Consider the following 26,863-nt stretch of genomic DNA (forward strand, 5'->3'; position numbering starts at 1 on the left):
GTGCTCATATTGTATTTAGAATGCATCTTACTAAAAAAAAATAGCGGTTTGCATTTTAACAGGTAAATATCTCTCTAAACACTGAGCCTCTCTTTGGGGCCAGGAATTTGGGGGCAGATGGCCCCAACAGCCTTACTACACTACTTAGACCTCAACAGCAGCATCTGCAAGTTGCACCTATGCAGCCTCATGAAAAACAGCTCCATAGTCTGAGCTGTTGTGTGGAGTAAGGAGGCTGACTGGCTGAGGCTCACTACAGTGGGAGGACAAGTCTTTCGGGAGGAAATGGTTATGTTACCAGAACTTTGATACAGAATGAAATTCTTAATTAGATACAATTCATGAATTCAACTCACTTTTTATAGATGCTCTTATAACTTTTACTGCTGAAGATTGTAGAAGATTATGATTATTATTAATCAGGGCCAGATTTAAGAAGGACTCCATCCCACTCTTTCACTGCAGAAGCCTGTGCATATTTTGGAAATCAGATAATTTTCTATCCTTGCACGGGCTTTCAGAACACAGAAGACAGTCTGGGGTTTTATGAAATCTGACAGACAGAGTGATGTTCATCCTTGATCTAACTTCATTAAAGTTACACTGGGGTGAATTTGGTCCATTGCTTATTTGTGCAGGGATGTGAAAGAAAAATTGTCCTTCCATTCATAGCAATAAAAGCATCTGAATATAGATAATTTGAGGGGGTTCGGAAATGTAGAAACTTAGTCATTTAAGCAGGCTAATACACTATAGAGAAATAGGTCTAAAAATTTTGTCACAAACAATAGAATGTACATTGATCCACTGAAATACCTCTTAAGAGTCACTTATTCCACAGATGTTAACCTATGTCAATCAATGCTCTTTCTGCTCACATTTTGTATGTGAAGAGGAGATGAGAATGAATATAAACTAATGACCTCTGGCTTCCAGGAGCAGCTTGTATTCTGTTTCTGTTTTTACACTGTAAGCTCTTCAGGGCAGGGTCTATTTTTATTTATCTTGCACAGTTCCAAATAGAGTAACAGCATTTAAATAATTACCTAATGAATGCTAAGCCCACCAGACTATTTCTTGAGAGGCTTTGATATTATAAATCCTTATTTGGTGTGACTTAAATGAACCCAGGGTAGTCACTGTTTCTTCTTCCTTGTCCTTGTCCATGTATCATGCATTTAACATGTTTTGGGGTAGTATCTATGCTAAGTACATAAACGCAACCCAGAATTTATTAAAATGGATATGTGAAATCAAAGCCACAGAGGCCAATAAAAAGTAGAGTATTGGACTATTCTATGTAGGCATTTATGTGGTTCTCATTGTGGTTTATGAGCACCTCACAGTCATTAATGGACTTTATCCTCACAATATCCCTGGAAATATGCATGTATTATCCCTGATTTTACTGAGGAACTGAGACACCAGACAAATCAAGCAACATGTCGCGGCTTACACAAGAAGTGTGGCAGAAGCAGGAATTGAACCCAGTTCTCTTGAGCCCCAGCCTAGTGCCCTCTTCATTAGATGGACTTTCCTATGCCTGAAGTATTGGGTTCGTAAAACAATCACCTCTCTCCCACCACCATTATCTGCTACCTTCCTAATCTATCCTAAAATTGCTAGAAGAGGATCCTTATACTGGCTCATGCCTCTCTTTTATAAGGCTTGGAACCTGGACATAGGTTTATTCAGTGTTTGTAAATTTGCCAACATGTAACCTGCCAATGCTACATTTGTGAGATAACTTTGCATTGGCAGGTTTCAGAGTCAGGGGCAGCACCAGCGCACCAAGCGCATGCCTGGGGCGGCAAGCCGCTGGGGGCGGCAGTCAGGCGGCCTTTGGCGGCATGCCTGCAGGAGGTCTGCTGGTCCCGCGGCTTTGGTTGCAATTCGGCTGCGGGTACGCCGAAGGCACGGGACTGGCGGACCTCCCGCAGGCATGTCGCCGAAGGCTGCCTGACTGCCATGCTTGGGGTGGCAAAATACATAGAGCCGCCCCTGTTCAGAATGGTAGCTGTGTTAGTCTGTATCAGCAAAAACAACGAGGAGTCCTAGTGGCACCTTAGAGACTAACAAATTTATTTGGGCATAAGTTTTCGTGGACTAAAACCCTGATGAAGTGGATTTTAGCCCGCGAAAGCTTATGCCCAAATAAATTTGTTAGTCTCTAAGGTGCCCCTAGGACTCCTCATTGTTTATGCATTGGCAGTGATTTTAAAGTTGGAATATGCACTGTTGAAAAGATACTTCCTTCTATTTATTCTAAATTTTACCAGCCATTGACGTCATTCAGTGACCTCTGTCCTCCTGTATGATAAAACAGGGTAGAAGGAGTAAAACTTGTATGATGTTCTTCAAAATATTGAACACCTTTTATTGAAACTCTGTTTTTCCCAGGCTGCGTAATCATAGCTGTTGCAATTTTTTTTGTTCTTATGTAAGTAAAGATTAGAATGCTAATGCTGTCTGCTGTTTTAGCAACACCTGCTTGCAGTTTCTTTTCTAGTTATTCCTTACCTCTTTTTGAAATTATACCTTAGGGGCTTCCAGAGCATTCAGCTGACGTTATAGCACACAAGCCAAATTTCCCCCCCAAATGCACTATTTTATAGGATTAAATACTCGTAAAGATTCTATCAGTAACTAGTGGAAATGCCAAAACATTATCAAAAGGATCTAATTTAAGAAAGTTTTCTTATTCTATTTTCTGCATAGCTATTTGGTTTCCTGATGTATCACCCATGCAATACACATACACAATTTATGCCCTCAGTGTATAAAAATGTAAGTGGCCACCTACAACAGATTTCAGTGGCATCACACCTGCTTATAGCAGTGTTAAACTTGGCCCTGTGTGAGCATATTAATGTAACTGCATATTACCTCCTGTTTGTAGTGGTATACATGTGACTTTTAAGTTAAATATATTTAGCCTCTTGGTAAAATGCTATGATTTTTATCAGCATGGTGGAGAAGAGGGGACGACTCTGTATGGATAGGATTTTTAAAAATGCTCAGTGAAATGAGTCAGATTTAAAGATGATGATTAGGCAATGCTGCGCACTTTTTAAAATCCCAGACTCTGAGTGGGTGTGGTGTTATCAAATATAGAAACCTAAAATGCCTTGTGCCGGCTGTACACTTTATCTTCACAAACTGACCCCTTCTAATATTTATGTCTGTTCACTCTATTCTGCTGTAGAGCTGAAGCTGCTAGGTGGTAAGATTTCTAAGTCATCATGTGTTTATTTAAAAAAAAAAAACCCCATACCTTTTGAGATGTAATAGATTGTCCTACCTCATAAAAGTTTAGTTGTTTCTCTTGTATTTTAAACATGTAGAGACCTATATACTTAATTACAGGTAGGTCCACTGATCCAGTAATGAGTTTTTACCAGGTGAGACAGGTTTGTTTGTCTCGGGAAGGGCTGCATAGCTGGGAGTCTTGAGTCTGTGTTCAGCCCGGTGTTTGAGTGGTTACTCTGTTAGTAAAGGTGTGGAGCTGAACAGTAAGGCTTAGGGTATGTCTTCACTAGAGCTGGAATGTGTCAATTCCAACTTGAGGAGACATACCCACCCTAGCTCTGATTGCATAAAAATAGAAGTATAGCTGCAGCAACATGAGCCACAGGAGGGGTTTCCTCTCCTTACTACAATCCTGTCTGAGACCATAGGTATGTACTTGGGGCAGTACTTCCCATTGCTCTTGCTGCCGCTAACTGTTTTTAGCACTCTAGCTCAATCAGCGCTAGTGTGGGTACATCTCTTCAAGCTGGAATTTACACCTTCCATTGTCTGGGTATACCAAAAGAAGGACAGGAGACACTTGATATGGATTTTATTCAGGCCACAACTTTATTATTTAGATATCTGGGATTACCGGGCAGACAAAGTGTACAATGCAGGCAAATCCATGCTTATTCAAATCATTACCTGGGACTTCCACCAGCCCCCTCTTCATTTTCCATCCAGGTCTCCCCAGCCAACCCATGGCTTGGACCTTACCACCCACCCCCCTCATAGGAGAGTTAAGGTGGGCTATAATAACGGGGATGGGGATGTTGGTTCCCTACCATACCCGTCATAGGAGTCCCCAATCCCCTCCCCCATTTTGTTCCTTTATCCAGCACATCCTTTTAAGTCCTTTACCAGGCCATTTATCTGGTCACTGGATGCTTTCCCTATGGAGTACCTTCACTGGACATCTGCCCCACACTTACAAAATAAGTTGCAACATATAGCCTACCACCTTTTCTTCTTACCAGAAAAGGTCCTCCCTGACACCTGCTGTGGGGAAGGTGAAAAAACCTCACTGCACCGAAGCCAATCTGGTGGTGTGGGGAAAAATTCCTTCCCAGCCCCCCTTAAAAAGGAGCAACTAGTATAATGCCCACAGCAGGCCCTAACCCAACCTGATATTCGCCACCCCTAGGGGAGGGAGCATGGGTGTTGCCTTGCCTGCTGTGTGGAAAAAGGGGCTTCCAACGCCCGGGCTTACACCTTTATAGCCTTCAGACCTCACATTCCTTGGGGGTGAGTCAGTGCTGCAAAGCTGACCACCATTCACCTCTTGCAGCAGTTTCTGACCTCGTTCCCAGCCATAAAGAACAGCTGCCTTCCCTCAGCAAGCCTAGACAACATTCCACCCGCTTTAGGTGCGGTGCGGTCAACTCTAGTATACAAACTGGTTGCCAAGTAAATGGGAGATGCAACAGGAGGGGTTTGGAGATAGTGTGGTTCCTTCTGTTTAGGGATGGCTCCAAGCTAAGTAGTGGATATGGAGAACAAGGGAACAACTGCTGTGACCTGCCTTGGATATGTTGTTGTTTCCATTCTGCTAGAAGACAGACAAGACTTTTGGTATATGAAGAACAAGTTGATGACCATACTAGTATACAGGATGCATTGTCTGGAAGTGCAAGTTTCAACACTGCAGCATCTGCGACTAAGCATCTGAGAAAACAAAGACTTCTTGGACAACTAGATTCAGAAATTGTTTCCACAAAAGTCTATATAAGGGGGAAGGACTGACTATAAAGGAACTGGAGAGAGTAGAAACCAAAGACCCAGACTGGCAACTTTTGACTAAGGGCTTGTCTACTTACGTGCTGGTTCGGCAGCAGGCAATCGAACTTCTGGGTTCGATTTATCGCGTCTTGTCTGGACGGGATAAATCGAACCCAGAAGTGCTCCCCGTCGACTCTGGTAATCCTGCTTGGCGCGAGGAGTACGCGGAGTCGACGGGGGAGCCTGCCTGCCACGTCTGGACCACGGTAATTTCGAACTAAGGCACGTCGACTTCAGCTACGTTATTCACATAGCTGAAGTTGCGTACCTCAGTTCGAATTGGGGAGTTAGTGTAGACCAGACCCAAGAGGGGAAGTAGAATCAAGAGGCTTTCAACCTGATTAGAAGTATTGAATCACTATCAAATACTCAGTGAGTAAATTACTAAAGAACCTGTCTCTGGAGGAACAGAAAGCTACAGGGGTTGTACCTGGTAAATAACCTTGTGGTATGAAGCGAACAGCTAGAAGGAGGTTCTTCATCCATCCGAAGAAGGCAAGCAATATTATTAATGACTCCATATTAAGAAAAGTGAACAGAGAATTCAAGGAAGGGACACAAGGACAATAAAACAGCAAAAATACAAGATGTAACTGCAAGATTAGATGGGGTTATGCAGTTGTCTGGCAAGTTGACATTGGCCATACACATTGAAACCAATGGCATAGCATCGCATGGAACTATATGGATTATGGAAGACTTCAGGGATCTTGGAAGGAAGCTGAAGAAGAGGAAAGTTCAAGTGATCTTGAAGATCGTTCCAGTCCCATGAGTTGAGAGAAGGTAGAAAATACCGCATGTGGGTTGTATGAATGGTGTGAAGCCAAAGGTTTTGGTTATGTTAGGGTTACCATACGTCCGTTTTTTCCCAGACATGTCCGGCTTTTCGGCAATCAAACCCCCGTCCGGGGGGAATTGCCAAAAAGCTGAACATGTCCAGGATAATGCCGGCTGGGCACTTCCCCTCCCACGGCTGCTCTGCTCCTCCTCTGACTCTTCGGCTCTGTTTAAGAGCTGAGCGCTACGGGCTTTGGGCAGCCCCCATACCTCCGGCAGCGCAGGGTCCGGAGCCCAGGAGGGGAAGTGCCCGGCCGGTAGCGCTTGGGCTTCGGGCAGCCCCCTTGCCTCCGGACCAAGCGCTACCGGCTTCACGGTTTGCCGGGCAGCCTCCAGACCCTGCGCCCCGGGCTGGGCGCTTCCCCTCCCGGGCTCCAGCTGCGCTGGGGAAGCGCTGGCCGGGGGTGCAGGGTCTGGGGACTGCCCGGCAAACCGTGAAGCTGGGAGCGCTCAGGCAGCCCTTTTCGCGTGGCTGGGAGTGGGAGGGAGGAGGGGGCGGGGAAGGGGCGGAGTTGGGGCGGGGCTGGGGGGTGGGAAATGGGCGGGGCCAGGGCCCCATGGAGGGTCCTCTTTTTTTTATTTGTCAAATATGGTAACCCTAGGTTATGTGGAACATTAGGCCACAATCCACCAAGAGAGGGGGGCCGTCTGAATGGGACTGTCTGCAGCTCATAGGTGAGTCTTCTCTGGAGCTTGGCAGAAGCAGCATGGAGGTCTTCAAATTAACAATGCAAAGGGAGGGTGTTAAGGAGACGAGTTCAGTAAAGAATCACTCAGCATGCCACAAAGAACGTGAAGAGAAGAGTTTTCAGTTGCTTATAAACAAATGCTACAAGTCTGGGTAACAGGCAAGTGGAATTGGAAATCCTCATTAAGAAACTTTGATATAGTTGGCATTATTGAAACTACAGCCACTGGTTACAACTCCAACAATACTCTTCTCTCTGGAAAAAGAAATTCTGCAAGAGAAGAGCAAGCCAGTACTTCTCCACTCTGGGCTATTTAGTGTCCTGCACCCTCTGCAAAGATTGGTAGGAAAGGAACAGCTCAGTGTCTCATTGAAATAGCACCTGCTCTTTCCCCCTGTATCTCTATCAATCTGAATAGTTCAGCATCTACAAGGAGACTTCTGAGACTTTCTGTCATTACAGTTTCCCTCCCTCCAGTCCTGTACCTCTAATGTGCTTCTGACATTGATTCATCTGCCAATTTTAAGCTCAACATGACCAAAGCCAAACTTTTGATTGTCTTCATTGTAGATAAGACAATGGATTTCCCCCCCCCTTCCACCCCTCTCGTCATAATCTGTGTGTCCTTTTTACTCTGCCTTCCCAATGCACACATCCAGGCACTGTCTGAGGCTCGCCTCTTCTGCCGCCATAATGCCAAGATTTAATCCTTTATGCTCAGACTGCCAAGTCTCTATAGTAGACTCAATATGAGATGATGAGAGTCAACAAATCTTCCGCTGTCTGGCTTTAATGCCAGCCATGTTGCCCCCTTCCAGTCCGTTCAAAATGTTGCTCATGGGGTCATCTTCCTGGCTCATATCTCTGACTAAGCTGATAATTTTAAAATATTTTTAATGATCCTTTATGACAAATAGGACAATATCTTTGTTGTTGCAGCTTCTGGGATTTTTGGATCCCCTTAAATTCCTAGTGCTACCTACTGTTTTATCCATAGGGTCTGATCCTGCAAGTGGTTTAGCATTGACTTCAGTATGAATTGAAGGCTCCCTCACAGTTTGGTCCCTGTGGCAAATTAAAATGTTAGAATGGTTATTCTTAAGTTTATATTGCATGCTGAATTTTCATTCATTTTGTTAACTAGGCCAGACAAGCATTGTGGTGGTTGTATTGCTGTGTTAAATGGACTTTAATTCTGTTCTACATCGGTTTTTATACAGCGCTCATTGTCATATCTAAACACCTTCCTGTAGTGCATAAAGCAGCTCAACTGCACATTGTTGTGAGTGTTCTCTCATCCACTCCCCAGAGGGAGAAAAATGTGTAGAGGAGTGTCTTGTTTTGGTAGTGGCTCTTTTTTTAATATAAATATAGCTTTGCTATATGTTCATTAGAGAAGACAAAGTCAAAGAAATGCGTCTTCTACTTGGAGCAGAAAGTGGTGAGGTTTGTGATGGTCCTTGGTTCCTGGGGAAGTTCATTCTGCAGTTGTGGACCTCCCCAGATAAAGTTCTGTCTCACGCACAGATGAGCTTTACTTTTTTTGTTAAGAGTTTCATTGTGCCGGAGGACATAGTTGTCTACCATGGTCTGCATTCCAGAGCTTTACACGATCTTCTATATATCCTGAGCCCAAGCAATGGAATGCTTTGCAGGTAAGGACTGAGACCTTGAACTTCTCTGGGAAGCCTGTAGAGGAGGACAGGTTTGATATGTTTGCGGTAGCCTCCTTTGCTGAGAAGATGCACTGCAAAGTTAGGAAACTAACTAGTTCAGAAGTGCTGAAGCTTTATGCTGAGGCATATTACATTTCTGAAATTCAGCTGAAAGGTGATTGAAGTGTGAATAACTAAGACCAGGTCTTTGTCCACCGGAATGGGACAGAGTTTTCTAGCCAAGCAAGGGTGGTAGAGTACTTGTGGATGCTGCTATGCGAAAGTTCAGTGTTAGCAAGGAATCAAAGATTACTCTGACCTAGATTACAGGAACTGACCAATTGTGGGTGTGTATCTTCAATCAACAGAGACTGCATCATAGCCCTCAAGCTCTTCAAAATACTCTCCTCTTTTGCCCATCAGCATCACCTTTGTGTTGCTTGGTTCAACTTCAACCAGCTGCTCTTTATCCAAGAGCTGATCTAATTCAAGATGGTGGTAGTGGTGTGGTTGTCTGTGGTGAAGGATAGGTAGAGCTGTGTAACATGGACTCGTCAGCAATATGTAGATGATATCAGACCAGTTCACCTAGTGGTTCCATGTAGTCCGAAAACTTAGATAACTCAGCCTGCATAAATAGGAAGGAGGCTATTGGAAATGTATTGATATAATTGTTCATACTGAATAAGTCATTAATGTAACCATAAATTCCTTTATTAAATCCAAAGGCCAAATGGTATTTATAAAGTTGCTCTAAACATGTCCAAAAGCCTAAATACTAAGCAATTACTACACCTATACAGTAACAAACATTTATAAGAAGTGATCAGATACTTACATAAGGACTAGACCCAGGGGGGCTTAAACCCATGTTGGCTGGCTCCAGCTTGGTTAGCAGGTCTTAGTAATTATATATATATATATTACACACCTTTTAACAATCAAGTGATGTCACTGCCAATTGCTAACTTTAGTTAAGAACCAATTTTGGGTAGTGGTATGTTAGGGATTACTACTGGCTCAACACCTCCTTTATTGTTCAAACAAGTGATTATAATCCCTTTTAACCGGGGCCTTCTTGCCAAGGACTTTTCCTCCTATCTTACCAGTTACCTTTCAGGTCCAATTTTTCCAATTAAACCATATTCTTTCAAGGCCTTCCCACAACTGCTAACAGGACCTGCACTGTACACAAATATATTTTCTTTAGCCCAGCTAATTTAACTATTAAATATATACATAATCAATCCTACAAACATTCAGCAAAAATTAGGCCCATTTCTGTTCCCTTTCAAAGTCAGAAGTTTTTTCCATGAAATTCAGATATTTTAAAGTTACTTTTCGTCTAAGGGAATTGTCAAAATGGGGAATTTTTTCAATAATTCAAATATAGACCAAGTATGACCTATGTTTTCATGGGAGGATAGGCTTCTCAGCTGTTTTTGTATCATGCTACATATTTCTGTTTTCTTTTAAATTGCTCCCCTGTTCTACTCAAATCCCTGTATACTTTTCAATTCAGGCATGAGCCAATAGCACAGAGCAGATGGGGAGGAAGAAAGTGGTTGAAACTGAAAGCAAATTCATGATGCAGGAGTAGGTGAGGAGCCAATAACAAATTTACAGGATGAGGAAGAAGATGGAATGGGGGCGGGGGGAATGGTTGGACTCTTCTTAATAATAATTTTGAATTTGTCCTTTATAAAAGAGAGGTAACGGTAGGTATCAGAGTTTCTGCTAAAGTAAAAGCTTTTCAGATAACTTATTTTAAAATAATAAATCTAAACATGCTGTTAAGTTAAACCATGACTTACAGCTGGAGCAGGAAAGCACTAGAGCCAGCTAAAGCTGATTAAACCAGCAGGCCCGACAGCTGTTTAGTGCTTAAAGTACAACACATCAGTGAAACCTCCTTTCTGTGATTACCCATCATCAAAAAGCAGCTATTGAGGCTTCTCTTATTAATGATTAACACACACATAGGAATTTATATGCCTGGTAAATGTAAATGTTTTGGTTTCTTAATTTTCATAAAACTATCCAAGATTGCCAACTTCTCCCTCATATCACTGCCCACCTCTTGTGAATATTTTCAGTTTTTCATTTTAGTTGTATTCCAACTTTCTTAGTGATAAAACTTCAACTACTAGAAGACCTATGCAACTAGATAACGTATGGGAAAGTATAGTCTACCTAATCTAGGAAATTAATCAAGATGACATATTGTGGCACTCCTCTCTTATAATCAAACTTTTAAATTAAAACGAAACCAAAACTTGAGTCATTGAAACCCCTATAGAATTAGAGCGTACTTTTAAAAACTGCTTGTGAATGTGAAACTTCAGTGAGAAAATGAATTTTTTTCTAAATTCTTTTCAGCTTTTATAGACACCATCTTTCTTTTAAATTACTGACAGTCAGCAAGTCTGAAGATTTGCATGCCAAACACCATTTCAGATTGAATAGCTGCGAGAATTAAAGTGTAAAACTACTTAGGACAAAACTCTGTCAGTCAATCGATGGTATAGAAAATCTTTTCAATAAATGTTTGATTGTGATTATAGCTTCCAGATTTTTATTGAGTGACAGATTGCAGAAATAGGATTAATGTGGCTACCTAGCTAAAAAAGCAGTTGTATCTTTAAGATTGTCATTAGTCATTTAAATTTCTGACATGTTACTTGGTGTATGTAGTGTAAAAAGCAAAATCTGTTAGCTTTTTCTGTAATTTAATAGACCGGATATATTAGCCTCCAATAAGCTTTTAGATAGTCTAATGAATCTTAATCCTTATGATTAATGTTTGTTATCTTTAAATACCTTCTTTTTTTCTGTACAGGGAATGTCTCTGTATATTGTAGTTGCTTCCATAAAGGTTGTAAAATAACAAGACCCTAATCCTATGTAATACTGTTTTTAATAGCAATTATACTCAGCAATATCAGATGATAGGTACTAGTGCAGCATTATCTAGAAATAGAGTAAGTGCTTTCCAAAAATTCAGTGAATTGTTTTTAGAGCTGGTTGTCTATGCTTGGATTCTCAGTGACCTAGTGGCTCGAAAGAAAGTGATAGTGTTTGTGCTAGTTTTTTCAAAATGTTGTCTTTTTATATATCCATAGATAGCCGCTTTAAGTTTTGTGTGTATGTATATGTGCTGTCAGTGGCATAAGTTCTGCCAAAATGCAAGTAATAATATTTGAAGTTGAAATGCAGCCTTCCCTAATAGTAAACAATTGTTGCTATAGGATGGCTGTTCACTTGTTTATCTGACATACATTTTCACGGGGTCAGTTCAATTTATAGTGGACAGTTGTACGTGTCCCACAATATACTACCATAACTCCATGCATTTATTTGCATCCTCGTTGGCAATTGCAGAAGAGGCCAAGGATTGAAGGGGCATGGAGAGTGAATAGTCTCTTACTGCTAGAAGAGGCCCCTCCAAGTCATGATTAAGTTGCATTGATGGAGCACTGCCATTGAGTCTGCCCTTTCTACATCTATTTTGTGAGTATAGGATCTCAGTCCCCAGGGTTGTGCATTTGATACCTTTTGAGCATTGAATTCTCACAAAATTTGCCACTTGAAAAAGAATAACATATTCTCTATTCTTTGTAGTATCAAAAAAGTTCAGAGGGTTTTGAGGTATTCTAAACTCAAAGAAAACAAATCTAGGATTAAAAACATCCTAATTTCAAGATGAAATTCATCTACTTAATTTAACCAAAGTTGTTTCTGATGTCCACAGTTCTGCGGGATACTAGTTTATACATATCCATGTGGCTAGCATGCCAAGAATTCATGCATTTTACAATGAATTGCATCCCATATATGCATGTTGTTCCACATTTTGGGGCTAGCAACAACCTCCAGCTAGTTCATAAAGTTCCTGGTGTAATTACTTCACTGGGAAGAAAATAATTTAACTTTTTTTATCTAGTTATATGCTTCAATATTCAGGTAGCAACTGAGCTGGCATCACATAAATCTGGCATAATTTTAAAAATCTTCAGGTTTAATAGGTATAGATCACTTTGCATGACAACCACAGCAACTTCTTCAACCAATTAAGAAACACATGGTGTAAAATTTTAAAATGCCTAGGTGATTTAGGAGTCTGGAAGTCAATGGGTTTGTCTTCACTACAATGTTAGCTTGAGGTATAACTTGAGTTTTGCCCCTAGCCCACCTCCCATCCAGACACAAATTTTAAATGGTGTTTCAAGCACCAGCTAGGGAGTATGGGTTGACACTCCTGAGCTACTGAAGCTCAAGCTAGTAACGTAGTGGGGATGCAGTACCTTAGGTTAAAACTCATCAGCTGCTAACCCAGTCTGTCTGCTAATCATATCACTGTGTGGCTGCTTTCAGTTGAAATACGCTAACTCAAGTGTACTAACTCAAGCTAACTGTTGCGTTCAAGACAAACGCTTAGGCTCCAAATGATATTTCTGCACCGCAAATATAGACTAATACCTGTTCCATTTCTGATGTTACACATTTTTCAGGCATAATAAGATTTGAGAGGCCTAAGAAATTACAGGATATATATGGCTTTCAACAATACCATTGTGTACTTTGTCATTATCCAATCATGTATGGTAAGCAGGATTGGACCCACTCATTGGATGGAAAATGTCAAAGAAAAGCCTGTGTGTTACAAAGAGTGTTGCTGTTTCAGTAGATGGCACTCTTCCCTCATATTCAGCTCAAATGAGGTCTTGACTAAAATCTCCATGCCAGTCTTCGTAAGAATAAGGTTTTCTCTCTGATGTCTTAGCCAAATTCCAGCTTAATTAATAACATTGTTCTTTCTAGTTATGCCACATATATTTAACTACACTGATAGTTACAATTACAGCACTCATGGATCAGTGGCAAATGACAGAGGTAAAAACTGGATTGTAGTAAAATATTTCTTGGTCTCCCAAATTTGGCTTGTCAAAACTAACTTAAAATAGTGTGAATATGAGAATTGTCACACTGATAGAAAATTGGCTGAAAGCCTGTAAACAACAATAAAAGTGGTAATTTATCAACTTGGGAGGAGGTCAGTCTAGTGGGGTGTTAAGTCTGGCCTTTTAACACCTTTAATGTTCTGGACATGGAGACAAATTGCATATTAATAAAATTTGTAGATGGTCTTAATTCTCTTTGAGGTAGGAAAGCTAAGAGTCTGTGACTGAGTTAGGGAGACTGTTTCCCCATTGTTTTCCTATAGCGATGGACCTATTTCTAACTTTTTTCGGGGGGAGGGAGACTGTATGTGTGACAGACTCATGCACACTGGTAGAGATAATAAAGAGAAAAGGGATTATAGTTTTCCAGCCTGTAAATTTGGGCTTCCTGTCTAGAAGCGTTTACCAGTTCTAGTATAGACCAAGCTTTATGTGCTTATATTAACTAGTCTATATTTTCTGGGGCAGAATTTTTGACAGGGTTTGAAATGGAACTATAGCTGAGAGGGAGCCTTCATGCAAACATTCTCAGCTACTTTGAAATTAAGAATAGATGGGACCAACCCATCTATAATTGAAGCCTGGAAACAACCAGCAGATATTCTTCCTATATATGTAGGGTGACCAGATGTCCCGTTTTTAAAGGGACAGTCCCGTTTTTGGGGACTTTTTCTTTTATAGGCGCCTATTACCCCCCACCCCTGAACCATTTTTTCACAGTTGCTTTCTGGTCACCCTATATATATGTTAACATCTTGTTAAAAATCCTGGTCTATTAATGTGTAGGCACTGCAATAAGTAAAGGGCTTGTTTACACTACAGATGCTACAGTGGCACAGCTATGGCCCCGCAGCTGGTGCTGCAGTAGTGTCGTAGGGCACATCTATACTACAATCTCAAGTCCACCTATATTAGGTTAACTTACACCAACCGCAGTAATTACTGACGTGGCTATTGTCCACACTACCCACCTTCTGTTGGTGGTGCACGTCCTCACCAGAAGCGCTTCCACCAACTGAAGAGAGGCGGTGTGGGAGGGAGGCTGAGAGCCAGGGCTCCCAGCTCCCCACCAGGAGCCCAGCTGTCACCTGGGGCTTCTCACCTCCCCATTCCTAGCTGAGAGCCAGGGTAGGGGACAGCCACCTGGGACTTCTCACCTCTAGCAGGGAGATCCGCTCCTGGAGTCCAATCAGTTGCCATGCTCACAGCAGGGAGCCAGGGCCCAGGAGACAGCAGGCCTCCTGGTGGGGAGCCCAGGCAGCAGCCCAAGCCAAGAGCCTGGGTGGCAGCCTGGCTTGGAGTGGAGACCTGGCAGCAGGGTGACTGGGGAGCCAATAGCTGATGTAAGGAATGCAGTGTCTATACGGACATAAACCCTACGCCTCTCGTGGAGGTGGAGTTGTTACTGTGACGGGTTGGATTGCAGAAACCCCCTGGGAGCTGCCACCTGATGTGCCAAGACTACCTCTGCTCCTGTTTTCCCTGCCAGCTCAGGACTCCAGCACCCTGTTTTGCTGAGCCAGACACTTCCGTCTGCTCCAACAAAGACCCAGGGTCTGAATTACTTGCCCCAAAGCTGCAGGTTTACCTGAAAACAGCTCACAGTAGTGTGCTTATCTTTAGCACTCAGATGCCCAACTCCCAATGGGATCTAAACCCAAATACATCCGTTTTACCCTGTATAAAGCTTATGCAGGGTAAACTCATAAATTGTTCGCCCTCTATAATACTGATAGAGAGATGCACAGTTGTTTGCTCCCCCAGGTATTAATACATACATTGAGTTAATTAATATTTAAAAAGTGATTTTATTAAATACAGAAAGTAGGATTTAAGTGGTTCCAAGTAGTAACAGACAGAACAAAGTAAGTCATCAAGCAAAATAAAATAAAATGCGCAAATCTATGTCTAATCAAACTGAATACAGATAATTTCACCCTCAGAGATGCTTCAGAATGTTTTCCCTCAGACTGAACACCTTCCAGGCCTGGGCACAATTCTTTCCCCTGGTACTGCTCTTGTTCCAGCTTAGATGGTAGCTAGGGGATTCTTCATGATGGCTGTTCTCTCTCCTCTGTGTTCTGTTCCACCCATTTATATATCTTTTGCATAAGGCGGGAATCCTTTGTCCCTCTGGGTTCCCCTCTCTCCTCCCCCCCCCCCCACTGGAAAAGCACCAGGTTAAAGATGGATTCCTTTTCAGGTGATATGATCACATGTCACTGCAAGACTTCATTACCCCCTTGCCAGCACACACACATACAGGAAGACTTGCAGGTAAAACACAGCCATCTGCAGACAATGGTCCTGGTTAATGGGAGTCATTCAGATTCCAAACCACCATTAATGGCCCACACTTTGCATAATTACAATAGGCCTTCATTGTATTTCATATTTCTAGTTTCAGATACAAGAGTGGTACATTTATACAAATAGGATGATCACACTCAGTAGATTATAAGCTTTGTAATGATACCTTACAAGAAACATTTTGCATGAAGCATATCCCAGTTACATTATATTCACTTATCATATTTTTATAAAACCATATAGACTGCACAACGTCACAGTTATGTTGGTGTAGTAGGGCACTTACATTGGCGGAAGCAAAGCTGTAGTGCAGACCAGCGGTTCTCAAACTGGGTCAGGACCCCAAAGTGGGTCGCAACCCTGTTTTAATGGGGTCACCAAGGCTGTTAAACTTGCTGAGGCCTGGGGCTGAAGCCAAAGTCCAAGCCCTACTGCCCTGGGCTGAAGCCCTCAAGCTTTGGTGTCCTCCAGGGCGGGGGTCTCAGGCTTCGGTCCCCCTTCCTGGGGTCTTGTAATTTTTTGTTGTCAGAAGGGGGTCGCGGTGCAATGAAGTTTGAGAAACCCTGGTGTAAACACATAGTTAGGTTGACATAACCTGCCTTATGTTGACCTAACTCTGTAGTGGTAGAGCAAGCTCTAGTGTAGACATTTGCTACAGTTATGGAAGGTTTTTTTTTCTTTCGCTGTAGTAAATCCACCTCCTCATGAGGTGGTAGCTAGGAAGACGGAAGAATACGTCTGTTGACCCAGAAGTGTCTGCTCTGGAGTTTAGGTTCACTTAACACCCTGAGTAACGTAGCTAGTTTAGGTGTAGACCAGGCCTAAATTCGTGAGTCTGTAGAGACCACTGGAATATCTGGGCACTATAAAGTGAATTAAGGATAGCAGATTAGCCTAGGTGTGTCTGCCACATGCAGATGAACTTAAATTAAATTTAAACTCGAATACTGTGCCACTTCTTTAAAATTCCACTTTCCATTGCTCATTGTCAAGATTTTTCTGGAAAAGAATTAATGTTCTTAGTAATTAGTAACGAGCTCTTGCCTTACTCCTAGTTTGTGCATTTTAATGAGTACAGAAAGCATCTTCATAATAGTGGAGGAGCAGTAAAAGAGGCAGTAGCAAGCGGAAAATAGGAAAATGATAGCTAGGGGAGGATGGGACTAACTGTTCTTATAGACCTTTTCTTTATAAAAACAGTTCTTCTTTTTTCCCTTAAAGCAATCCATGCAGACAAGCACGTAGCTTTTTAACTTTTTGTTGCAAAATTTTAGAGGTCTCAGAACTCATTGAGTTAAAATTGAAACCCATGCCGATCTATATTTAACAGTGGTGGTTACTCACTTCTGCTGTCATATGTAACAATGCAATGACTTAGGGGGGAAAAGTTATTTAGCTGTGAACTTATAGAAAATACTTCATCTATATTGCACATAAGTTGCTTTTCAGCTATATGACTACAAAAATGCTCTCTAAGAGGTTCTGATTAATGATAGTACAACAGTTTGATTATACTATATACGTAAATGCCAGAACTAACTTTGTTCAGGTTTCATGTAGTTTGTATGTGTGGGCCTACATTTAGGTAGAAGATAGGATGTTTTTCAGTCTTTCTGAAATGTTTACTGTTGATGGATCCAGTAAACCATCAGTGAATTCTGTGAGCATACATACAATATCACTGATGTGCAGAAAAGCCCCGAAATCAGCTGCTTAACACACTGAATACTGGTGCCAAAACTGCATGTGTGTGTTTAAGTAGCTAAAACACATATTCATCATCACCTCATAGGTAGAAAGTTACTGATTACTGTTTTAACCGTAGTTATTTCCAAGTTAGAAAGAAAGATAGGGCAGCGTGGCCTACACTGTTACTGGACGAAAGCTCTCAGAAGAGAGGTTTAACCAGCTTAAGCCATGAGTCTTGTATACAGTTTTAGAAGCAAGTACTAAAACTTGTTAGCTGCTGATTGTATCTGAATGTCTTAGGGCTTGGCTACACTTGCGAGTTACAGTGCAATAAAGCAGCCCCGGGTGCCCTAGCTCACTCCCCATCCACACTGGCAAGGCATGTAGAGCACTCTGATTCCACGGCTATAGCGCTGTTGGTACTCCACCTCAGCGAGTGAAATAATGTTTGCTGTGCCCCCGCTGGAGCACCATGGTGCCAGTGTGGATGAGGTGTTGCATTACTGCGCTCTGATCAGCCTCCGGAAACGTCCCATAATCCCCTTAAGTCAAGTGGCCACTCTTCTCATTGTTTTGAACTTGCTGTAGGAATGCAGATATGCCATTTTGAAAGCTCCGTTTCTGACAGCCAGCTGCTTATCTGCTCTGAGACAGATTAGTGTGGAATGCTGTGTGTGTGTGTGAGAGAGAGAGGCGGGAGGGAGGGGGGGGTCTGCCGCTATCTAAACTTACAAGACCGCATGCTAACATGCTCTCAGCCCCCCCCATCTACTCTCTCTCCCCCACATACACATAACACACTCCCTGTCACACTCCAGCCCACCCCCCCATTCCCATTTGAAAAGCACATTGCAGTCACTTGCATGCTGGGATAGCTGCCCATAATGCACCACTCCCGATGCCGCTGCAAGTGCTGCAAATGTGGCCACGCCAATTGCAAACAGCTGTCAGTGTGGACAGACTGCAGCACTTTCCCTACTGCGCTTTCTGAACGCAGGTTTAACTCACAGCGCTCTACATCTGCAAGTGTAGCCATGCCCTTAGAAAATAACATAGGAGCTACTTATATTTATATGTACTTTATGCTTTAATGCTACTGTAGATGAATACAAAATACTTTATTTTACTGGAACTTTTGAAAGGCTTTAATGTTGAATGACTAATTGAGATTCTATAACGTTTTCCCCTTAGAAATAACATTTCAATAGTTTCCATTTGTTTTTGGAAGCAAAGATTTATTCTAATGTAATACTGGATTTGTTGACAAATGCCCCTTGCGCATTCAATTTAGTATAACTTTTGGTATATCTAAAAATTAAGCATGCCAGCAGAAAACGGGGGCATGGTTCAGGTTTTTGATCTTTCTGAGAAGGCTTTTTTTTTTTTTAAAGCTTCCTCTCTTCTCCCTTCTGGTGAACAGACCGCTTTACAACGTACAAGATAGAAAGAGCAGTCTTGCTTTAATTTACAGAAAGCATTAAAAACAGTGCAAGCAAACTTGATAGGCACTGCTCTGTACTTAACAGTAAATACCTACAGTTTACGTACCAGGGTACTGACTCATGATATATTTGGGGGAAAATCCTCCATTTTGATAGAATTGAATAGGAACAGTGCTCCTATTGGGTATTTGGCCTGCTGTTCTTATAGTAGTTATCAGTATACCTAAAGGTTGGATTTATGATGCCAAAGTATTTTTCCCCATTCCAAAATGGATCTTTCCCAAATAGCTGTTCATAAAAATTTGTAAACATTTTGTTTTTATGGGTTTTTAAACTTCTGAACACTGGAGAGAACTGGATTTGTGCCATTGCAAAATTCTATTGCATTCAGTTCAGGTGTAGATGCAGCAAATTTTGGGTCAGGTATTGAATGAAGGCCAGAAGTTTAAACATGATATGCTAGACAAGTGGAGTAAGTGAAATGATTCAGAAGGAAGGGATGATATGAGGACCAATGATGAGGAAGATGACTTTTAGCTTCTGAGTTCAGCTGCTGTATTTTGGTCAGGGAAAACAGCCTTCCAACCCCATGAATCCTGAGGAAGGGATGACCCAATACTGTGGATGCAGTGGTGTCTGTGTGGAGGACTGGCATCCTGTACTGATCTGTTTCATGTTCTCCCCAGACTTCACTTGGAACTGTGCTGCCATTGGCTAATTACGTGGTTCTGTTAGAACATTCAAGTAATAAACTCCAAAGGATGAGGGTTTCACAACACATGTTCCTATCACCAATGAATGTCATCTGTAGCTTAATTAAATCGAGCAGGCCAGTTCAGTTTCAGATGACAGACCATTATTGAATAATCAGAGTATTTAGAAGTTTAAGGAAAAGAAGGATTTGAAGTCCATGCACTCTGCAATGCTCAGTATACTGAGATGTAATTACACTGGTATTAATGACTGCTAGTGTTTAAAGGGGTAGACAGATGGAGGGTGGGAGCTGAGGTGGTGGTGGATCAGTGGTGAATCTATATTTAGATATCTACTGTGTATCCTTTTTTATCTGACTCTACGGCTGGCCACTGATTTTGTTTGAAAAATCTTGCCCTTCTCTGTGTGTTAATGCACTTAAAGCTGCTGTATCCTACTTCACATAACAATTTTTGTGGAGGAAAATTACTCATGCAAAGCAAAATATGTACATTCCGATGGTCAGAATTGTCAGATCACTAAGGTAAAAAAACATGCTGTGTCCAAACCAGATTCATCACTTTTACTTTCTGTCCTTCAGGGAACAACCCATCTTCAGCACCCGAGCTCATGTCTTCCAGATTGACCCAAACACTAAGAAGAACTGGGTTCCTACCAGCAAGCATGCTGTTACTGTGTCCTACTTCTATGACAGCACAAGAAATGTCTATAGGATAATCAGCTTGGATGGCTCAAAGGTAAGTCTATTTATTTTAAGATTATTTACTTTGACTTGCTTGATCAACTTTTTAACTATGTTTCGGTCTGGCATATTTCACACACATTCTTAGAAATGTGTCCTATGTCACAATCTCTCCCAACTGGAAATTTATTGTTGAAGTTTTAAAATGGGAACGCTTTTATTTACAATGTTTAATTGTTCATGAGAAAATGCTGTTGTCAATACATTAATATAAAAATCTATTACCAAAGTTCAGGAATTGCCTTTTAGTCACTGGGCAATCTCAAAAAGTGCATTTACTGTAAAAGATACTGGAAGTTGTGTAGGTGATGATCATATCAGTTTTCAGCTTAGTTTTCTATGGAGTATTAATATAACTAGTTCCTTGGCATTATGAAGGACATCTGTTCAGTGATCATAATCTCTCAGTAAATCCTTGTTTGGCATATAATCCTCCATTTTCTGTATGGGGGAAAAATGGTGACTTTTCTCCTATAATGCTTTCAAAAGTAACCTCTTATCAAAACTCAATACATATTTTGATTAGGCATTGTAAATTGTCTAGTACCTGGATTTAGAGGACTAAGAATCAGGAATCTTGTTCTATTGTGTGATGTGAACAAGACCCTTGTCTGTCCCTCATATTACCCATCTGAAAATACATATTAAAATACTCACATGGAGTTGAGCTTTTAAATATTTGTAAAGTGCTTTGAAATCTGTGGACTAAGGGTACTACATAAGTGCAAAGCATAATTCAAAAATTAAAAGCTGGAATTTTTCCCGAAAGACTTAATTTACAAAAAAGTTGCAACTTCTGTGGGCGTCACTGAATTGAAAAATAGGGGTATAGCAAAAACAACCCAAGAATTCTGGGGCACAGATGACGTGTATCTTAACCAACGTTTTAAGGCCTATTCCAGTGCTAATTGCATGATGCAGTAGAGTTTGTCTTAATTCCTTAATGAATGTTCTGTATTACTTGAGGTTTACTGTGTTTTGTAAAAACTTTGTAGGGTTTGGCAGTGTGATCCAATGGATAGAGCACTATAGAAGGAGTCAAACTCTATTTGGATGAGCTTTCATGCCCACATGAGCTCCCATTGAAGTCAACAGGGTGTTGCATAGTCACAGACAGGGCCGGCTCTGGCTTTTTGGCCTCCCCAAGCAAAAGAAAAAACCTGCGGCGCGGCCAGAGTGCGGGTGCAGGGGAACCGGCTAGTGGGGGGGGAGGGAGCGGGCGGGAGAGAGAGAGAAGGGGGGCGGCCAGGGCTACAGCAGTGCGGGCTCCACTCTGATCGGCAGGGAGGGAAGGACAAGGAGTGCCCTGCCGGGCTTGCTGCAGGGCGCTTCCGTCCTCCGGAGCGGAACAAAAAAAAAAGCGCCCGTGCCACCCTAGGATTGGGCCGAATGCCGCCTCGTTCAATCTGCCGCCCCAAGCACCAGCTTGCTTGGCTGGTGCCTGGAGCTGGCCCTGGTCACAGAGATCAGAGGCTAACCCTAGTAAAATAAATTTGCATACAGATAATTTTGAATAAAAATAAGTGTAAGTTCTGACCAAAATTGACTTGGTTTCATATCAGATATGTAAGGTGAACAAAAGCTTATAACAACAGAACTCTGAAAATTACAATAGATGCAAATGAAGCTTACAGATGTTTTTATATTTAAATTGACAAAATAATAAATTAAGTATCAATAGTAATATGACAATATTTTGCTTCAAAGTTCTGTTTACATTGTATTAATATCAGTTTGCTTAAATACCCAAATCAACATAACGCTCACATCTGTATTGACAGCTTTTTCTGCTTTGGATTTTATTTGGATCTGATTTGCATAATTAAAAAAGCCACCAGCTTGGGAGGTAGGGGGAGACACTAAAGTAGTGCAAATTGAGTAGTGTGATTTGAGCAAAGTGCAGTTTCTAGAGTATTTTCTTTTTTTAATAAAACCTAAAATGTGAACCTCTGCATTTCTTAAATAACATTCTTGATGTTTTTTAAATTAAAAAAAATGAAAACCTTATTTTTATAGAAACCTGTAGGGTTTTTAAATGGATGTTTTGTATGACACCACTTTAGGCAAGTTTAGAAGGGGGTATCAAAAGAATTCTAGCAGACTTCTCTAGTATTTATTTTTATTGCAGCTACTCTACTTAGCCGTTGTTCACATAGAAGGGAGAATGATGTATGGCTTTCTTCCTGACTCTGCTACAGACTTACTGTGTGATCATCAGTCATTTGGTATCTCTCTCCATTTCGCTAGGGGATAATGCTCCTCTACCTCACAAAACTGTTGAGCTATAATTCGCCAGTGTTTGCAAAGTATTTGAAGATCTTAGATGGAATGTGCTATGTTAAGATCAAAGGTAGTAATTAAATAATTTTCTTAAACCTAGATGTGTTTAATCTATTTGCAGCACTAATCCTTATTCATATGTTCACCATTTTCTTTTCCTTTATGTATAGAGGCTTCATTGTGTAACAGCATCAACAGTCCCAAAATAGTTGTTGAGTTGTGTTTTCCAACTGCTAGCATTTGAAGATTGTAATATCTATATTTATCTATTGGCTCTTTTCTTTTGTGTATTTATGTATGGGGGAAGCTCACAATAATAATTATCATTTCCTCTTCAAGCATTCCATCAATAATACAGTACTCATTGAGATCTTGGCAGAAAATACATGGGCTGCTGCTGCTATTTATTTTTTAATTTTAATTTTTTACTTGTTGCCCAGAAACCCCAATCAGGATCAAGGTCCCATTGAGCTGGGTACTGCTGCAAACACTGAAATACACACATTCTACCTGTGTAAATAATGCACTAGTGGAAGATTGAATTTCTAGTTTGAATCTTAAATTCAGGATAATTACCGAGATGTATCTCTAGGAATTAAGCTATATTTAGTCTTGTCCCCCGCCCATTACGTGTAAGTGTGTGTGTAATATACATATATTGCTAAGCACACAATTCAGCTGTGTGGCAGCTCCCCACCCCAGCTCACCTCTGCGTCGCCTCCTCCCCGAGCACGCCGCCGCCTCCTCCCTGAGCACACCACCCCTGCTCTAATTCTCCTCCCCTCCCAGGCTTGCAGCGCCAAACAGCTGATTGGCACTGCAAGCCTGGGAGGCAGGAGAAGTGGAATGGCGACTGTGCACTCAGGGAGGGGGCGTGGGAATGATGTAAAAAAAATTTGGGGCACTGCTTTTTGGAGCCCCCAAATCTTGGCGCCCTAGGCAACCACTTACTTTGCCTAAATGGTAGCACCGGCCCTGCCCATAAGCTATTCACATTGTGGGGGACATGGAGAAAAGCCTCTGTGAGGCTGCTACTCTTCCTTTGTGTGTTAGGAGTGGGCAGAGCCTTGAGTGGTTCTGTGTGCAGACCAAAAGGCATGGCTATCAATTGGAATAAATCTGAGGGACTATAGAAAGTAGTGTGCGCTTTTGCTGCATGCAAAACACACTTTTATGGGCAATCCCTACTAAGACCATGTGTGATCCTATGAGTGGCCTGTACAATGCCTTCTATTGGATCATCGATATGAGGTATGGAATAAAAGTGAATTTTTGTATTGACTGTCTGAGGATATTCAATCCCAATTTTCACTTGAGCCTCTTCTTAGATTGCCGCTACCATTCATTCCAGATTTCTATTTGGATTTTGGTGCATAAGAATCAGGTTTTTAGTGTACTAAGAATATAAAAATGGCTGTACTGGGTCAGACCAATGGCCCATCTAGCCCAGTATCCTGTCTTCTGACAGTGACCTGGTGCCAGATGGTTCAGAGGGTGTGAGCAGACCAGGACAATTTATCAAATGATCCACCCCCTGTTGTCCAGTCTCAGCTTCTAATAGTCAGAGGTTTGGGGACACCCAGAGCATGGGATTGCATCCCTGGCCATCTTGGTTAATAGCCATCAAGAACATATCCTCTGTGAAATTATCTAATTTTTTTTTAACCTAGTTATATTTTTGGCCTTCACAACATCCTCTGGTAACAAGTTCCACACGTTGATTGTGCATGATGTGAAGTACTTTCCTTACGTTTGTTTTAAATCTGCTGCCTGTTAATTTCATTGTGTGACCCCTGGTTCTTGTGCTATGTGAAAGTGTAAATTATACTTCCTTATTCACTTTCACCACACCATTTATGATTTTATCGACCTCAATTATCTCTTTTCTAAACTGAACAGTCCGCCTTTTTAATCTCTACTTGTATGGAAGCTGTTCCAAACCCCTAGTCATTTTTGTTGCCATCCTGTGTACTTTTGCCAATTCTAATGTATCTTTTTTAAGATGGGGGTAACCAGAACTGCATGCAGTATTCCAGATGTGGGTGTACAATGGATTTATATAGTATCTATTACTTTCCTAATGGTTCCTATCATTAGCTTTTTTTTTACCCTCTTGCACATTGAGCAGATATTTTCAGAAAACTAACCACGAGTGGTAGCAGCTAATTTAGACCTCATTTGTATGTATAGTTGGGAATATGTTTTCCAATGTGCATTATTTTGCATTATTGTACATTGTTAAGGTTTTTCCTGGGTACCATCATCAGCAGGGCTATTGAATGACCAGAGTTATCTGAAATAAGTCACACTGCATCAGTCTCCTGTAAATTAAAAGCTCCTCTTCTAGTTCCTTTTGGCTTTTCTCCACAGTCTGTCACTCAAAAATAAATTGCATATCTTCCTTCCATTTGCTCAAGAGATAAATGTTCCATACTTACTGCTACTTCACCCTGTCTGACAGAGGCGTACCATTTTCAAAACCTTAAACCCATGCTATTTCACTACCAGCATACTCTCTGAAGATTTTAAGATCTTTCACCCTAGTTAAAATTTTCTTTCATTGGGCTGCTACAGTAATAAGGGTCATAAACAAATAAGTTTCCTCGAAAGAAGACCGGAACAAGGAAAGACCAGAATAGGAAGAGATGGTGAATGCTGGGAAAGTGTGAACCTTCTGTCTAGCAGCCCACATTCTCATATTTAAAAAAGGAATTTAATAAGAGAGGTAAGAAAGTAAAAGGTATTTTTTTAAGAAGGGCCTTCCTATTACGTAGTATGTTAGGTAAGATACAGTTTAGGCTACTGTTGAGTACGCATTCACTTCCTGATATTGAGGTGGATAGCAATAGCTGGCTTCTGTAGCAGTCTTTATTTCAAATCCTGAAGAAGTTAACCTTCATATTCAGGAACTGATCAGGCAGCAGGTCATACTCTTTCTAAAGAATCAGCTGTACATCCAGAGCCAATTATATTTTTAAATTCAGCCTTCTCTAATTTCCAAATTGTAGCTTCCACACACATTGTTACTTTAAACTAGTGGATACCGACTTCCCAATTTAATCAGGTTTTGCTTACTCTGAGTCATGTGGAGGATGATAAACTCCAGTGCAAAATGGTGATTAGTTCTTCATTTAGTCTTTGGCAAAAGTCTCAGAACAGGTGTTTTATAGTGCTTTGAATATGCAAAGTGCTATGTAAGTGCTACGTATCTTTTGTTTATTGATTTATATTAAGTCATTCTTAACGCATACAGGTAAACTCCAAATTAGTTCAGATTTGTTGTACCCGAAATTGATGTTGCCATTATGGTAGTCTTAGGAAAAACTACTGTTCTGAGAAGGAATTGTTTCTGGGGACTACACAATTTATTTTCTATTATGGTGCTGCACTGAAGACATTTTTTGAGAGTTCAGGAGTGCAAATGACCATGCCACACCTTAAGTGGGGAGGGGGAGGAACAGTAAGGGGCATTATCCAACTTGCTGGGGGAAGGGGAATAGCACTTTACGGGGGGGGGGGGAGGTGAGAGAGGGGCTCAGAAGCTGCTACAAAAGAGGGAGTGGGCCAGCATGGTGATGCTGACTCATCCCCAGGGATGGAAGGGCTGGGGAAGTGAAAGTGGCAAGCCTGGTGAGAGAAGCCCCTTTTCCCTGGACTAGGTGGAGCAGTACCCACCCTCCCTCCCCTTGAGATGGTAAAATACCAGGTTTGGTCAGAACCTGCTGTGGGCATTGCACTAGCTGCTCCTTTCTAGGAGTGCTGGGAAGGAATTTTCCCCCTCACCACTAGATTGGCTTAGGTGGAGTGTGTGTGTGTCGGGGGGGGGGGAGGGGGTTAACTTTCCCCACAGCGGGTTCAGGAAGGGCTTTGTTATGGTGAGATGGGATGGGAGTTAAGTTATGATGTCACAGCTCATTATGTAAGTGTGGGGCGGATGTCCAGTCCATAGGGAAGGGATACAGTGATCAGATAGATGGCTTGGTAAAGGACTTATATGGTATTGGTTAAACAGTGGAACCAGGAGGGAGGGGGTGCTTAGGGCTCATACGACTGGCATGGCAGGGAACCACCTCCCCTTCTTTATAGCCCACCTAAACACTCATTTGGGGGGAGGGGGATGGTGGGGTCCCAGCAGTGGGTTGGCTGGAGGACCTGGATGGAAAAAGGGAGGGGCTGGCGGAAGCCCCCGGGTAGCTATTGTACGATCATGGAGAGTTACGGATACTGTACACTTCTCCCCCCACCCCTGCCCCACGGGGTAGTCCCAGACATCTAATAATAAAGTTGCGGACTGAATAAAACCATATCAAGTATCTCCTGTCCTTCTTTCAGTATAGAAGGACAATGTAGGTTGAAAAGAATGTAGCATCCCTTCCCTTCAAAGGAGCAAGTTAATTGATCTAACTTCAGAGAGGCAAGATCATAGAGACAGAGGTAAGAGACAAGAGTGAAATCCTGGCCCCACTGAAGTCAA

At 41.7% G+C, this 26,863-nt stretch overlaps 1 protein-coding gene across 2 annotated transcripts in view; it reads left to right on the forward strand.

Moving 5' to 3' along the window:
- Window positions 1-26,863, forward strand: part of HOMER1 (homer scaffold protein 1) — a 144,083-nt gene that overhangs the window by 36,474 nt on the left and 80,746 nt on the right. For both annotated transcript variants that reach the window (XM_065550054.1, XM_005286435.5), the window contains exon 2: window positions 19,948-20,104. Coding sequence is in view for 1 of the 2 variants with exons in the window: in XM_005286435.5 (XP_005286492.1) it covers window positions 19,948-20,104 (157 nt within the window). In the remaining variant the exon portion in view is untranslated. The remainder of the gene's footprint in view (window positions 1-19,947; window positions 20,105-26,863) is intronic.

This window comes from Chrysemys picta, chromosome 6 (assembly GCF_011386835.1).
Source record: "Chrysemys picta bellii isolate R12L10 chromosome 6, ASM1138683v2, whole genome shotgun sequence".
Taxonomy (NCBI): domain Eukaryota; kingdom Metazoa; phylum Chordata; order Testudines; family Emydidae; genus Chrysemys; species Chrysemys picta.